The sequence below is a fragment of the Juglans regia genome, chromosome 11 (genome assembly GCF_001411555.2).
Source record: "Juglans regia cultivar Chandler chromosome 11, Walnut 2.0, whole genome shotgun sequence".
In the NCBI taxonomy this organism is placed as follows: domain Eukaryota; kingdom Viridiplantae; phylum Streptophyta; class Magnoliopsida; order Fagales; family Juglandaceae; genus Juglans; species Juglans regia.
In genome coordinates, this window is record NC_049911.1 from 30,473,894 (window position 1) to 30,488,952 (window position 15,059).

At 35.8% G+C, this 15,059-nt stretch overlaps 2 protein-coding genes across 7 annotated transcripts; both read left to right on the top strand.

Moving 5' to 3' along the window:
• LOC109013705 lies at window positions 1–4,991 on the top strand. Of its 3 annotated transcripts, XM_018995891.2 has the most exons (10): window positions 1–187; window positions 1,071–1,109; window positions 1,339–1,497; window positions 1,605–1,696; window positions 1,796–1,838; window positions 1,967–2,023; window positions 2,160–2,214; window positions 3,486–3,565; window positions 3,901–4,485; window positions 4,697–4,991. In XM_018995891.2, exons 3-10 carry the CDS (start codon window positions 1,360–1,362, stop codon window positions 4,826–4,828), a joined length of 1,182 nt encoding a protein of 393 aa, XP_018851436.2. In that variant the 5' UTR covers window positions 1–187; window positions 1,071–1,109; window positions 1,339–1,359; the 3' UTR covers window positions 4,829–4,991. The 3 variants fall into 3 exon arrangements, with proteins under 3 accessions (XP_018851436.2, XP_018851435.2, XP_035551383.1); XM_018995890.2 differs by lacking the exon at window positions 1,071–1,109; XM_035695490.1 differs by lacking the exons at window positions 1–187; window positions 1,071–1,109 and adding an exon at window positions 1,157–1,235.
• Window positions 4,992–9,877: 4,886 nt separating this feature from the next.
• LOC109013704 (transcription factor bHLH106-like) lies at window positions 9,878–11,571 on the top strand. Of its 4 annotated transcripts, XM_018995888.2 has the most exons (4): window positions 9,878–9,915; window positions 10,006–10,110; window positions 10,334–10,606; window positions 10,774–11,571. In XM_018995888.2, exons 1-4 carry the CDS (start codon window positions 9,889–9,891, stop codon window positions 11,281–11,283), a joined length of 915 nt encoding a protein of 304 aa, XP_018851433.1. In that variant the 5' UTR covers window positions 9,878–9,888; the 3' UTR covers window positions 11,284–11,571. The 4 variants fall into 4 exon arrangements, with proteins under 4 accessions (XP_018851433.1, XP_035551234.1, XP_035551235.1 ...); XM_035695341.1 differs by lacking the exon at window positions 9,878–9,915 and having other exon boundaries at window positions 10,060–10,159; XM_035695342.1 differs by lacking the exon at window positions 9,878–9,915 and having other exon boundaries at window positions 10,062–10,110; window positions 10,339–10,606.
• The last annotated feature ends 3,488 nt before the right edge of the window (window positions 11,572–15,059 follow it).

Below are 15,059 nucleotides of genomic sequence, written 5' to 3' on the forward strand. Positions count from 1 at the left end.
CCCACTGACACGCACGGGAACCCGTAAATGCTGCTGGCTGAGTTTCTTTACTTCGAGACCCGTAAACACTCCGTTCTGCGTGATCGAAGAGAAAACATTCCACTCTGCTAATTGCTTCTCGGTTGTGGCCTTGTCGTGCGTCTGAGATTTTTTGGGTCTTTCGTCCCTGGTTTCTTCTTGGTAGATTGTAAGTACTTACAGACCCTGCGTTCCTTGTTTGAGTTTTGATTTTGTGCCCGTTTCCCGACTGTTAGAAACCCGATTTCTTTTTTGGGTCCGCATCGCATCTGCATTGTTTGGTTGCCGAGATAACGTGGGAAGATAACAGAAAGATGATAGATGCTTTCAATTGCATGCCTTTCGTCGTTGTCCGGGACTTAGAAGACGAAAAGACAAACTTTTTAAAAAAAAAAAAAAAAAAAAAAGCGGAATACCTCTCTTTTGCTTCGATATGAAAGAGAAGAATGATCCATTTGCATGCATTAATAGATGCACGGTACATTACTAAGTTTTTATGTTTTCCCCCCTTTTTTCCTGTAACCAAACCGTGGAAATTCGGCTTCCATTTCTTAGGAGATTAGCAAGTTTCTTGCGTAAGTGGGTGCATGCCATTTAGGTGAAACCCGAATGTTGCTTTTTATTGGTTGCTGAAAGCACTGAAAGGTTTCATAATTTTCCTTTCTGCGAACATTTTCGTTTATTTAGGTTATTCAGGGTTTAGATATTAGCAGTAGCCAGTCATTGACTTATTGTACGAGATTCGAGACAGTTAATGTCCTTATTGAGGCAATATTTTGCTTTGTGATAATGAGTAGTGTGCCTGGACCATGAAAGTGTCTAGCGAGGTTTAATTTTATGTGAATTGGTGTAGCGAGGCTTTAATTTTAGTAAAGTACTTCAAGAAAAGGTAACCATGATGTATTACCTTATTTCCTATATCTGGTTTCTGCCATTCTATTTTGTGTGAGTGTGTTTGTGTGTTGGGATAAGGGGGGGAGTTGATTTAAGGTCTTTGGTAGAGTGTTCCGAGTTTTTACTAGCTAAGTTAGCTGGTACTTTTTTTGCCACAGTTAACATGAAAGTGAGAAGTGCGTTCATCAAACTCCCCTGTGAGTATGCATAACTCAGTAATATTGGATCTTTGGTTCTAATAATAGAAGGAGTCTACTCAAAACTGGAAATGTTGCATATAAATAATCCAAAATCTATAGGAACCAGCACAATATAAATTTCAGGTTAGAGTAAAAAAACAAAAATTTATATTTTAGATTTTTAAGGTGCTATTTCTATTATTGGTAACGAATTGGATCCCCATTTGATGCACTTGTTGATATACAGTCTATATTGCAAAGGCAAACCATGAAAGGCAAATGTCTTAATAGTGGAAAAGGTCAGTATAGGCAGCAGAGAGGTGCAGAGAAGGTTGTGGCTGATCAGGTCACATGGGGGTATTTGATATGGATCAGGCTCAATGGTGGCTCCTGGTGGCCTGCACAGGTATTTGAAATGCTATTCTCTTCGGCTTCGTCTGGTCTTCGGAACTGGTACACACTGAGATCACCTGTCTATAGAAGTTCATTTTATTTGTACCAAATATTTGGTAGGTTATTGATGAGAACACTATCGGTGAGAGCATTAAACCTGGAAATAAATCAGCAGGGGAAGTTCTGGTTAGGCTCTATGGAAGCTATAAATAGTTAGTGGTTTGACCTTGCTTGACTTTTTTAGTTTTACTTTTTTGCTTTTTTTGCTTCTCTCATTAAATAGACTAACATGTCTTGCATCTATGTTGCAGCTTGTATGTTGATCCTGTAAAATCTCAATCTGAGTTTAAACGAGTAAGTGTTTAATGCTGGTTACCCAAATTATGATGCGACCTCCTAGGTTGATTGAGTATTTTAGTTTTGTCCACCTTTTCTAGCATTATTCTTTATATGTGATCACGCTGATTCTTTGAGCTCTTCAGATACTCGAGCAGAATAATGGGTGTTATTGGAAAATTTTCAAGGAAGCCCTGGAGCAGGTGACCATTTCTTTTACCCTTTTTTGGCAACCTATGACGAGGAGTTATTAGTTTGGTAAAGCTGCTCATCTTAGGTGGTGGATGATCTTAGATGCTTGTCATTGATGTTTTTTCTACCATTTGGGTATGGCTGTAGGATTGTCCTCACTCAAAATCTGGAAGATCAAAGGGACAAGGATCCAAATCTAAGGGTGAGCTAATCTTGTGGTCATATTCATCAAATCCCCGCCTAAACTGCACTGTATAAGGCAAAATATTTATGAGTCAGACACAAGTCATTTGGAACTTGGGCATTGTATAAAAAACCATGAGTTTGTAGTTGCCATAAATTGAAAAACTGCATTATTTTCTGAGAGCATGGTCTTCAGGTATCTATCTTAGTGGATGTGTGGAGATCCTATAGTAAATTAATAAATTGTGTCCAAGCTTTTGTGTGCATGTCAATATCCGGTAAACATATTTAAATAAGTGGACATTTTGAGTGGAAAGTCTCTTACCTAGAAATCAGAATTTCTAGACCTTGGCCTCTCAAAATGGTAGGGATACTACTTACCTACAAATCGTGAGTAAATTAAACTAGTATATCAAGTCAGCGTGCGGTATTCTTCATCTATTGCCAAAAGCCACTGTGTTACTGTTGCATCTTGAAAGAAAAAGTGAACAATAATAGCTCATAGTAATGAATGCATGTGAAGTTTGCCTTACGGAGAAAGAATCTCAAATGGAGAAGTTATGGATATACCTATCGGTCTTATCTATTAGTTGGAAGGAGAGTATGAAGTTTAGGCCATGGTTTCATGTTTCACAGTGGTCAGAGGGACTTGAAAGTGTGGAGTTGCTGAATAATAATCAGTTGGTTGGTTTGATGTAGAACAGTTTGTTTGATGCTAACTGATACCCAAACCAAACATTTTGGTTTTAACTAAGTACCTTACCGTGCTGAACTAACCTACCAGCTTTGAAGGAGAGTATGAAGTTTAGGCCATGGTTTCATGTTTCACAGTGGTCAGAGGGACTTGAAAGTGTGGAGTTGCTGAATAATAATCAGTTGGTTGGTTTGATGTAGAACAGTTTGTTCGATGCTAACTGATACCCAAACCAAACATTTTGGTTTTAACTAAGTACCTTACCGTGCTGAACTAACCTACCAGCTGGAATCTGGGAATTGGTTGGTTTGAACTACTTTGATATCCTGAACACTCAATTCTTTACCTTCTCCACATATACAAACTTGAACAAGGATCAATCGCATGCATGCATTAATTCGATACTGTGTCTACATTCTTCCGCTGGGGTTTACCACTGTTCAACAATAACTGTTTGTGTTGGAAGATGATACTTGTATCCATGTACATCTTTTATAGGTTTAGCCTACGTTCTTTCTGTCAAAGAAGTATAAAATGTATCCTCTTCATTCCAATTATAGATTCTTACACTGGCCAAAATATTTTATATTTGGCAGCAAAGGTAATAATTGATGCTTCTAGAGACAAGTTCAATCAAAATGAAGTAAAGGATCAGGACATAGAAGCCTCAAATCATGTAAGTCTAGTTTTGTTCTCTAAGCATCCTATATCTTAAATTGCAACTTTGAAGATTATATCCCCTTGGTTGCGGAGAAGCCGTGCCTGAGGGAGATATCAGGCCTGAAGTGTTAGGAATCTAGAGCACTGAAGGCTTATACTGGTGCCAAAGCTCCAAAACACTTTTTCAGAAAAGGAAGGGAAAATGCAACATAGTGCTAAGGAGATTAACTTATTGAGTAATGGAACTTCTGTGAGTTGGTAGCTGCTTTATATGCCTGCCTTCTTTCCTTGTCTTGTGTTTTGGACTTCCATTACTTATGAATGGATAATTGAATGACAATTTGATGTCAGGTAATTGTTTCTACAAGAAGGCAGCTTCCAACAATTACACCAAAAATGAAGGTGAAGATTGGAAATTCTGAAAAAGCTGAGAAAGAAAAAAATGAGGCCTCTAAGCAGGATGGGATAAGAATGAATCTCAAAGCAAATAGCTCAAGCTCTGCAGAGGAAAAAGCAGAAAGTATAGCCCCTAATCGGGATAGGTTGCAAAGGAAACTCAAAAGAGTTAATTCAAGTGGTGAGGGTAAAAAATCTAATCAAAATGTGGTGCAGAAGAAACTCAAGCTAGATAGTCCTAACCTTGAGCCTACCAGTCGAAGGGCCAAGGAGGTAGCAAGAATGAAAATCCCTAAGCAGGATGGAGTAGGAAAGAGGAAGGAAGAAGCAAAAAACAAATCCTCAATGCAAGGCGTATTGCATAAGAAACTCAAGCCAAAGCATATAGGCACTGAGGAAGGAAGAAGCAAGACTCCTGAGCAAGATGAGATGCAGAAAGAAGTCAAGCCAAATAACAGAAGCACTGAGGAGGAATCAAAACTTAGAATCACGGAGCTAGATGAGTTGCTGAAGAAAAACAAGCTAAACAACCCGAGTTTTGTGAGTACACCTAATAATCATTTTCCCCATTTTTGGGAGAATCTTTTACTTTTTCTCATACATTAAATTTGCCAATGAATTTAGCTTAAACGGCGCCTCTCTTGGTAAGATCAGGGTGGAGAGTAAGATTGTGGACTCTAGACCTATCAGGTGCATTGCACATTACCATTCAAAGATACTAATTTATATAAATTTGGGTTATTGTTCTTAGGAAACACCCTTATTCGGAAAGTCTCCAGAAATTAGTGCGCGGAGGGTGAAAGTGATGCAAGGTCTCGGTCTGATTGCTCCTTCAGGGTCACCCTTCCACAAAAGTGGACATGTTTATTTGCAGTTGTGCTAATTGTTGGTATTGATACATTATTCACGTGCAAAGTCATTCATCTTGTAATGTACAGTTCAAACCTTGACAAGGTTGTCTGCACTTCATTTCCTTTGCATAATTTGCATGGGCGATACAAGAGCAACAGACATAAACTTACAAAAAGGTAATTTCTCTGGTGGTTGGTTCTGGATTCTTTTAACTTAAGACATGTGCTTGGTTTACATTTTTACGCTAGAAGATTTAGATGAACATTCTATTGGAAAAGGATTCCTCAATACAGTTGAAAAAAAGGGTGGGTCTTGATCATTCTTTAATAAAAAAAATTTTGAGGTTCTTCTTATATTGTTTCACACAGGAATCAACATTAAAACCAGGCATCCATACTAGAAAGTGAGAAATTCCTGAGCCGTATCTTTGGTTTATAACTTTATACCACTAGCTTCTCTCTCCCGTATCTGTAAAATAATAAAGAAACAAAACTTAAGAGAGCCGGATCTACAGCATTATGAGTTGGTTTACTGGTGTAAGATGCAACCAATTATGAAAAAGTCTTCTCCCCAATGCTTGAAAAAACATTGACACCGAGGCAGCTTTTAGGGCATGCAATCAGATCATCCATGACTTTTGACACTACCGCAACAAGATTGTCTTTAAAGTGCCCTTCATTTCTGCTTTTTACTTAAACCCTTTGTCTCAATCTTTTTGCCCCTTCTGTCTCTTCCTCTGCTGTTGCTGTCTAGTCTAACTTCGAAATTTCACTTGGAATAAAATAAAACACGTTGGGGTCATCTTCTTGAAATGGTCCGGTGCCGTGCCAGAAGTGAGTGGAATATAACAGGTACATCAGAATCTCACTGCCAAAAGGTATGGCCTTCCCTCTCCTTTTAGCGAAGGTAATATAGCAAGCTGAGGAGAGCACTCCCAATGGGTTTTTTATTTTTATATCAAATTTGAAAAGTAGCAGCTCAAAATTGTTGAATTATTTTCAAACCTATTTTTTATTTTCAAATATATTTTTCATTTTCCTATAGTGTTAAGCTACATGTAGTGTGAACTGTACACAAATGTAAAAAATATTTTATTTATTTTTTCTCTTTTTATGTATTTTATCTCCCACTATAGTTTCCCTGCCTGAACTTTTTCCAACAAATTATTAAATAATATAATATTTAAATTATGTAAAGAAAAAATAAATAAACTGATGTATAATATATTATAAAAGTCAGTATATAAAATAAAAAAATAAATTTTAATGATGTATTTTAAAAGATAAGATACATAAACCATTAGAAGTGTTCTAAATTTTGGAGATAACAGTTCATGATATCTTACCCAACAACTCAAATGCAATTTGATAGTACTAAAGTGAGGGGGCTTTTAAACTTATTGAGAGATTATTTTTAGAAAAATATTAATTTGCATTCTAGAACCTAGAAATAGAGGTTGAGAAGAGGATTCTCAATGGGTTATGCTAAATCCATATTTTTGTAAAATTTGAAGGAAATAATTCAATATAGCCCATCTAATGAATTATGTATTTTATAATTAATATCTAGTTTATTACAATATCATCTCTACATCTATAGAATACTATTCACATTTGTATAAATATTTAATTAATTTCTCTCTTTACTTTTTATTTTTTATTCATTTTTTATCTACTTTTTACTTTACTTTAAATAAATAAAATATATTAAAAGTATAATATTTAAATGATAAGATAAAGAATTCGGAGTGCTCAAACAGTGTATAAATGTCATCTTCATAGCTTATAGGCATAAGCCACAAGTACGAAAACAAAAACAAAAAAAAATGTCCATTGCTACTGCTTCAACTTTGAGGTCCCCTACACTGTAACAATCTGAACTCATATCTGCTCCTGTTGTCTGGTATGCAATGCCATCAGATGTTGATCTCTCTTCCTACAGTATTCTAGATCTGTAATTGCTTCCAACATACTCACATGCACATTCTACAGTTTTGTTTTTGGTCTTCGTGGGCATTTCTCTGAATTTTTGTTGGAATGTAGTGGCATTTATACACACATTCTTGATTCCATACTTCAGGATTGGAGCAATGCAGTTTTAGACATTTGCTTGCTTTTATGGGTTGAGCTTTTAGGAAACTACAAGATAAGGAACAAATGAATCAGATAAAGACTCATGTCCAGATCAGACTTTGCCTCTCCTCTACGAGTTTGCTTGATAGTGGTGCTACAGTCACCAAAATTATGTCCCGAATAGGGTCATCAAAGTGTGTCCCGAATAGGGTCATCAAATAGTACATTTCAGTATTTTATTTTTATTTTTATTTTCATATATTTTTTTAATCATCATAAACATTTTTTAAAAAATAAAAGATTTACAACATCATTAAAAAATATTTTCTTAATCACTAAGTAAAAAATAAAAAAACTCATTCAAAACACTAAGTAAAAAATAAAAAAACTCATTCGAAACACTAATTTACTTACATAGAGGATGAGAAAGGATAAATGATGTTTAATACTAAAATAGAGAGGTGCACTAAGGTCTCGTTTAGATACAGAAACTATCAAACTTACCTTATTTTATCATTATAATTTTTTTAAATTTTTATATAAAATATAATAAATAATTTAACTTTTACAAATTTTAAAATAATAATAATATTAAAAATAATATTTTATTTAACTTATCTAAAATTATGTCATCTAATGTCATGTCATCTCATATTATTTTACTTCAAAAATAAATTTTTTATCCGAGACGTGTGCACTCTCGAAACTAATGGAGATTTTGTTCTTGAACACCCATGCCAAAAAAAATAAAAATATTAAAATAGATTCTGATATTCTAATCTTTATTATTATTTTTTTAATTTTTAGAAACATAAATTAATAAATGAAACCAAGGAAAGTGAAAAAAAAAAGTGCCAGAAACTGGGGAAAAAAAAAAGGGGCACAAGAGTGAGAAAACGGGGTCTTCAACTTCTAGAGAGGAAAAAAGGGGTTGTCGGTTCGTGATCGCTGCTGTCGCTTTTGGAAAATTTGATTCCCTGAAAACAAAAGCTGTCTGCGCCGCCGTAACAAATAGTTCTATGCCTTTGGAAAACAACCCTGCCACGTTTCGCATTAATGTCAAACCATAGTTAATATTCACGGTGTAACATCCACTCACGTCCCACTTACGGATCCCTCCCACCACTACTGTCGTTGTAATAATAGTCTTTGACACTAAGGCTCGTATGACTGACTTATCACCTCAACACCTGCTTTCCGTCACCCCACCAATTCCCATGACTAACCCATTTCTGTCGAATCCACATCTATATCACACCTAAAGTCCTCACATTTTTTTATCCTCTTTAATTTACTTATCTATTTATTATTAATAATACACACAGAATCTTTTTTTTATAACTTTTTTTTTTTATTATTAGTAATAATAAAGATATTTTTATAAAATAATATCATTAATTTAAAATATAATTATATAAATGATTGTAAAATGAATTAATTCATTTGCTCGGCTGATTTTCTGGGATATATTAGATTAAAAAATATTTTTATATTGTAAAATAGATTTGAGATATCGGATCACATCAAACAATAATTTTCTTTTTTTATATATTTATTACTTCTTCCTTAGATAATTGTTGTCTTATGGTTAATAATGAAAAATGATAAATATACGTAATTTTTTTATAATATTTTATATAATAATTATTTAAAAAAATATTTTTGTAAACTAACTTATAAAAATAATATTATTTTACCAAAATATCTTTATTGTATAATATGTATTATAAAATATATTATAAAATGTATTGTGTAGATATCATTATTCTTAAATTTTAATATATTTGTTAACGACTTTGTAGGATGGTGATTGTTTTAGTTAATTTTACAATTTCAAAAAATTATTTTTCCTCGTAATTTATTTACCCATAGAATATAAATGATTGATGTTAATCGAATCAAAGTTAAATATCGTTATGCAATGGGCGGCCTTCAATAACTTTTATGAAAGCATAAGTCTTCTTAGCATCCCTCAATCCTTGTTAGATTTCCATAATGGAAAGGACCTTCCCACTAGTTTTAATCTTTTGAAAGATGTAACTAGACTATGTCTTTTCAGTTTATTTCAATGAAACTTGCTTAGAAAAAAATAAAGAGTCAAACATCTGTATCTAACTCAACAAGAAATAAGTTATATATCCAACGTGATTTATTTTACAGTTTTAATGAGATCTTGGTAATTTCTTCACAAACTTGCCATTTGGCCAATTTAGAACTGGTTTAGAATGCTCACTTTTAATTGAATAAAATTACTTTTCTTTTAAGGAGATTGTGAATAATGAATAGGCTAAGAAAACTTGATTGTATTGAAAGCTTGATGAGTTTTGTTAACAAGAAGTACTACTCTGCATCTTACGTATTAAGTACTAGTACTTCAGGAATACTTAAGTTGCATGTATCAAGATCACCTAATTTTTTCTACTAGATTTTAGAGATATATATAGATAAAATGAGAAGAACAGTCTTAGCAGTAAAAAATTTTATAAAAATAAATATATAAATTGATATAATTTAATATAATACGTTAGATTATATATAAATAAATGATATTAGACACGTAACATTTTTAAAAAGGCTGGTAATTAATGACGCATAGCCAACTTACGTACGTGCCATTAATATAGAAGTTTTCTAATTAAACAGTGTCGGTGAGTTCGTTGCAAGAGACTTGTATTAGTTTGATATTGTTTAACAACGTACCTGCTGGGAAGTTAGCAGGGAAAGACAACGAAACATACAGGAAGAAAGGTCCATGCCATGTACTATCATCGATGAATACTAGTACTACGTACCGGAACCCTTGTACCATTTTTAGAAGATGAGAGACGTACACTTTCTGAGAAATCAAGATAAGCGGATATACATCTGCAGTTTTCACCCCCAGGTTAAAAGAACAGATAGAAACACATTTAAATTACTGATAATTAAGATCGACCAAAACAAACTTCTTTTATATTTTCCTATCAAATGCTATATATATAGAAAAACAGGTGTCTGTATGGTGTGGTTGTCCTCAGACATGGATCGAGTAGTTTGTTTTCCCTTGGTCCGTTTAACGTTCAAGCTTTATTAATTCTTCTGCCTGACTCGTAGTACCCTCCTCGTTTAACGTTCCACTTTTTTTTTTTTTTAACAGTCAACACTGGTAAGGGATAAAAAGGGGTACCGCTGCTCCACCCTTTTATACCCTTCCACGGCCTTATTTACCACTACAGTTAAACCTCAAAACCTGCATTTTCAGGTTTCCTCCACGACTCTCTCTCTCTCTCTCTCTCTCTCTCTCTCTCTCTGTATGTTTTCTCTTCCTTTTCTTTGTTTCTCTCGCTGTCTCTCCGCCTGCTACTCCTACACTTAGGTTTACTTTGAATAACACCATCACGGTTCTAGCTAGGTCTTTGTTTGTTATCATTCATAAAGTTGTTTTTCTTGCTCCTGTTTTTTTTTTTTTTTCTTATTTCGCCTAGCCTAGAAGAACAGAACAGAACAGAGATATGCTTCCTTTTCAGAGCTACTATGGATCAAGGAGCTTGTTGGAGCAAAAGAGTGAACGCGGTCGAGAACCAAACTCGGCGGTCAATACGATGGACGGCGGGGATTCGATGATGAGCTCTGCTTCGAAGGGGGAAAGGAGATCGGAGGAAGCATGTAAGAGTCACAAGGACGCAGAGAGGAGACGCAGGCAGCGAATCAACGCCCACCTCTCCACCCTACGCTCTCTTCTACCCAACACCACCAAGGTTTTTCTTTTGTTTTTGCTTTTCAATATTCATTCTCAAGTTTCCAACTTTCTTTTCCTTTTCCTTTTCCTTTCACGTTCTCTTTGCGTCTATTAACCGTTATTTGGATCATAGCGCTAGGGGTATTGACGTTATACTTTGGTGAATGCTTTGTGTTTGCGATACAGACGGATAAGGCCTCGTTGCTAGCACAGGTGGTCCATCACGTGAAAGAGCTGAGGAAGCAAGCGGCTGACGTGGGGCGTCAGAGCGGAGACGCGTGTGGGAGTGGATCGGACTCCGATCCCGAGGTTTGGCCGTTCCCGGGCGAGTACGACGAGGCGACCCTGAGCTACTGTGACGGTGGAAAGAAGGTGATGAAAGCGACACTTTGCTGCGAGGACCGGCCCGGTTTAAACCTCGAGTTGGCCCGGGTGATTCGGTCGGTCCGGGCCAGGGCGGTGCGGGCAGAGATGATGACGGTTGGCGGGCGGACCAAGAGCGTCGTGGTGGTGCAATGGGCCGGGAGTGGTGCAGGTGGAGAGGAGGAAATTGGGGCCTTGAAACGGGCTTTGAAGGCCGTTGTGGAGAATCGAGCTTCGGGTCCTGGGCTGGGTCAAGGGGTCTCACGGAGCAAACGGGCTCGGGTTTATGGTTCGCTTAAGGGTGACGACGAGCTTTTGTTGAGAGGCCTTTGATCAATGTCTTAGATTTGAAAAATGCTCGATTCAATTGTAAATTACTAATCTGGGGTGGCAGTGTGGGTAAAAGAAGCTGGAAAGAGCATTAGATCATCATGGATTTCCGTTAATGTATGGACTGTTAGTTACCAAGGATGATGGATCTTGGAAGTAAAATATTCACTGGGGACTAGTCTAATGAAAGGAGAGATGTATTTTTTCGTCAACCTTGTAAGGCTAGATAATAGTTTTGTAACGTGAACTCTTTGCTAATGCTAGGAAAAATTAGCTCTATTATTATTATTATTATTATTTTTTTCATGTGTCCTAGATTTTATGCGGATTTGCAGGTTTGTTTTTATAATTTTTTTCAATTCATTTTATTTAATTATTATAATTTTATTAAATTTTGATATAAAATAAAATAAATAATTTAATTTTTTAATAATATTTTATTTAATTTTTAATTTTAATATCTTGAACGGGACCAAAATTGCATCTCTCTAACTATATTTCTAGATTTGCAGATCTTAAAATCTAGGATTTGCAGGTTTGTTTTTTAAATTTTTTTAAATTTATCTTATTTAATTATTATAATTTTATTAAATTTTGATATAAAATAAAATAAATAATTTAATTTTTTTAAATAATAATAATTTTTTATTTAATTTTAATTTTAATCTCGACTCAAATTGTGTTTCTCTAACTATATTTCTAAATTTGCAGATCTTAAAATCTACTACATTTATGAATAAGGATAACAAAATTAAAAAAGCATCTAGCAAATCCAATTGGGACAATGTTGACATGGCGGCCAAGATAAAAAGACAACGCTAATTGAGACGTTTGCTCGTCCAAGAATCTTCTTTAGTAATTATCGTGACGTCAGAGTAAGGGACCCAATAACGGACAACGACGAAGATCGATCGAAGAAGGGATAATTATGAGTGTAATTGGATAAGTATGTCTTTGCTTTGCATGCGCGCCTTATCTCTCATCGCTCAGCATTAAATTATTGTTGTTAGCGATGGCTACTACAGTACCACTGCGTAACGTCCGTACCTGCCTTCTGGTTTCACGACCTATTCCTTTCGAGAGAGGTTCTTTAATTAATAGTACTCAGTCTAATGCTGGTCTTGAGTTTGTAGTAAAACACTCTTGAAGTGAAGACTGTTTTTCACTCCTGCAAGGAAAAAAGTGAATCCTTTTAACGTTTTAAAAATTGACCGAGAAAAATGTTTCGGTCGAGTGCATGATTCCATATTATATGCATTTCTGATATCTTCTTGACAAGCTTTCTGAAGAAATGGGTGCTCATTGATGCATGCATGCAGCCCACTTTAGCTTTGACCAGCAGTGCAGTCGATAGTACTGTGAGAAGGTTTACTTCATTTAACAACGCAGTCTGATCATGATCCCTAGACTTTGATGACCAGATAGATTCTACTTGGCAGAATATTATTACTAATGAAGTGCATGCAGAAATTCTAAACCCAGCGAAGATAATGGGTGTGAGCTAGCTAGCGAATTCATATAGAAGAATCATAAAACTGGTGAGGGTTTCTGAGTGTGTTAAGGCTAGCTTCGATCATCCAATTAATTCATGTTGTTCAATGTCTATATATATATATATATATATATATATATATATATATATCAGTAAGCTGGTTCGTTAATATACTTACTTACGTACACGTCAATAGAAGATCAGATCAGCCAGGAAATATTTGATCTCTATTCATGGAGGATATATATTTTGACATACTGAATTGTAAGTTTGAGGAGTGGACTCTTGAAGTGAAACGAAAACATGAGCAGTATTGAAGATCGAGGGGACAGTGACGGAAGAGGAAATGGGTAGCTAGCTTGGAAAAATATATATCTTCCGGTGGAGGAAGGTGTATTGGGCATAAGAGAGCTATATGACGTCCAAACCTCTTTGTTCATTAAATTTGTTAGGAAAATGCTTGATAGAAATTCTTGTTGGGCCAAGTTTTTAAAGGCGAAATATGTGGGAGAAAATCATCCAGCTTCTGTGTCCAGTTTGGTTGGTTCTAGATTCTGAAAGGGAGTTATGTCAGTGATGCAGATTGTTGTTAAAAATTCAAGAGTATTGATTCGGCGCGGGGCGATTAAATTTTGGTTTGATAATTGGTTGGAGGAGGGAGCGATTGCTGAATCTCACGAGGTAGTGGGGGGGGATCCACGAATGCAAGTGGCTGAGATTCTAACTTCATCGGGCTGAAACGTTAATAGATTGTAATCCCTGGTTCATGCGGAGCTAATTGGAAAAATAGTAACTGGGCAAATGAATGCGACGAACTGGAGATGATCTTCAGATATGGCAATCGAACCCATGTGGCATTTTTTCGACTAAGTCTACTTGGTAACTTATTTGAGGTCATGGAAATATTTGTTCGTGATGCAAATGGTTATGGCATAAAACTGTGCCCAAGAAAATGTCCTTTGTATGTTGGCGTGCGAGAAAGGAAGCCTTACCTGTTGATGTGTCGATTGCCAAGTTTGGTATACCTTTGGTCTCAAAATGTAATTGTTGTGTTATGTCTCAGCAAGAAACAATTGACCATGTGTTATGTGGAGGCGAGCTGACGAAGAAAGTTTGGGATTAGTTTGCTGCAATATTGGGAATTCGGCTTCCTCAAGTTTGTTCATGGCAAGGGGTGATCAATCTATAGTGGATGCGTGATCGTGTTTTTCTCAAACTGGGCTTTGTCGTGGTTTATTACCAGTGATAATTACTTGGGCATTATGGACCGCAAGGTGCGAGGTAAGAATAGAAGAGAGATCTTTAGATTGGCGTGGGACAATCAGACGGATTAAGGGGGCTTTGTTGGATATTTTTTCATGGGATTGAAAGTTCAAATACTTACGATCCAACGATGTTAAAATTCTACATGAGTTAAATTGTCCTCTGGCATCAATTGTGAAGTAAATTTCAAAATTAGTGGCTTGGACGAAACCAAGTAGGGGCAGCTATAAACTCAATATAGATGGTAGCTCTATGGGGAATCTTGAGACTGCAGGTTGGGGTGGAATCATTCGGAACTCAAGGGGACGTGCTATAGCTGGTTTTATGCATAATTATGGTGTGGTCACTAACAATGTGGCAGAAGGACGTGCACTACTCGATGGACTCTGATTGGCTCAACAGTTGGGAGTCAGAGACCTCATGGTGGAATCGAATTCTTCTGTGGTGGATGGGTTGGTTCTGAAATAATGTGTATAATTTGTAGTATATGTGGGACTTCTGGGAAGAAATTAAAGTTTTGTTTTGCGCCATTAATTGTAGTATATGTCATATCTACCGAGAAGAGAATATAGTAGCAGATTTCTTTGCCAAGGAGGGGCAAACGATAGAAATTGGGTATTTGTTGGATCAGAAATTGGAACGGGGACAATTCGAGGTCTTTTGTGCACTGACTATTTGGAACTTCCTTATATGAGAAAGGGTTGGACAAAACCTTTTTTTTTTTTGTAGAGTAAGACTGTTTGGACTGTTTGGACAAAACCTTTTTTTTTTAATAAAGATGAGAAAGGGTCACTCTGACATAGGGCCCTGACTCTTTAAAAAAAAAAAAGGGACAGTGATAAATAATGATCTGTAAAAGATCATCAAGGATTCAAGCGTATTGGTGTTGACCTGTTTGTCGCAACGGCCTGTTGCGTGGTTGTTATATGGTACGAAATCACCGCTTGTTTAAAAGTTAAAACTCTTCTTAAATTTTATTATTTATATTTATGTCTTTAACTTTTATTTTCATATGTGGACAGAC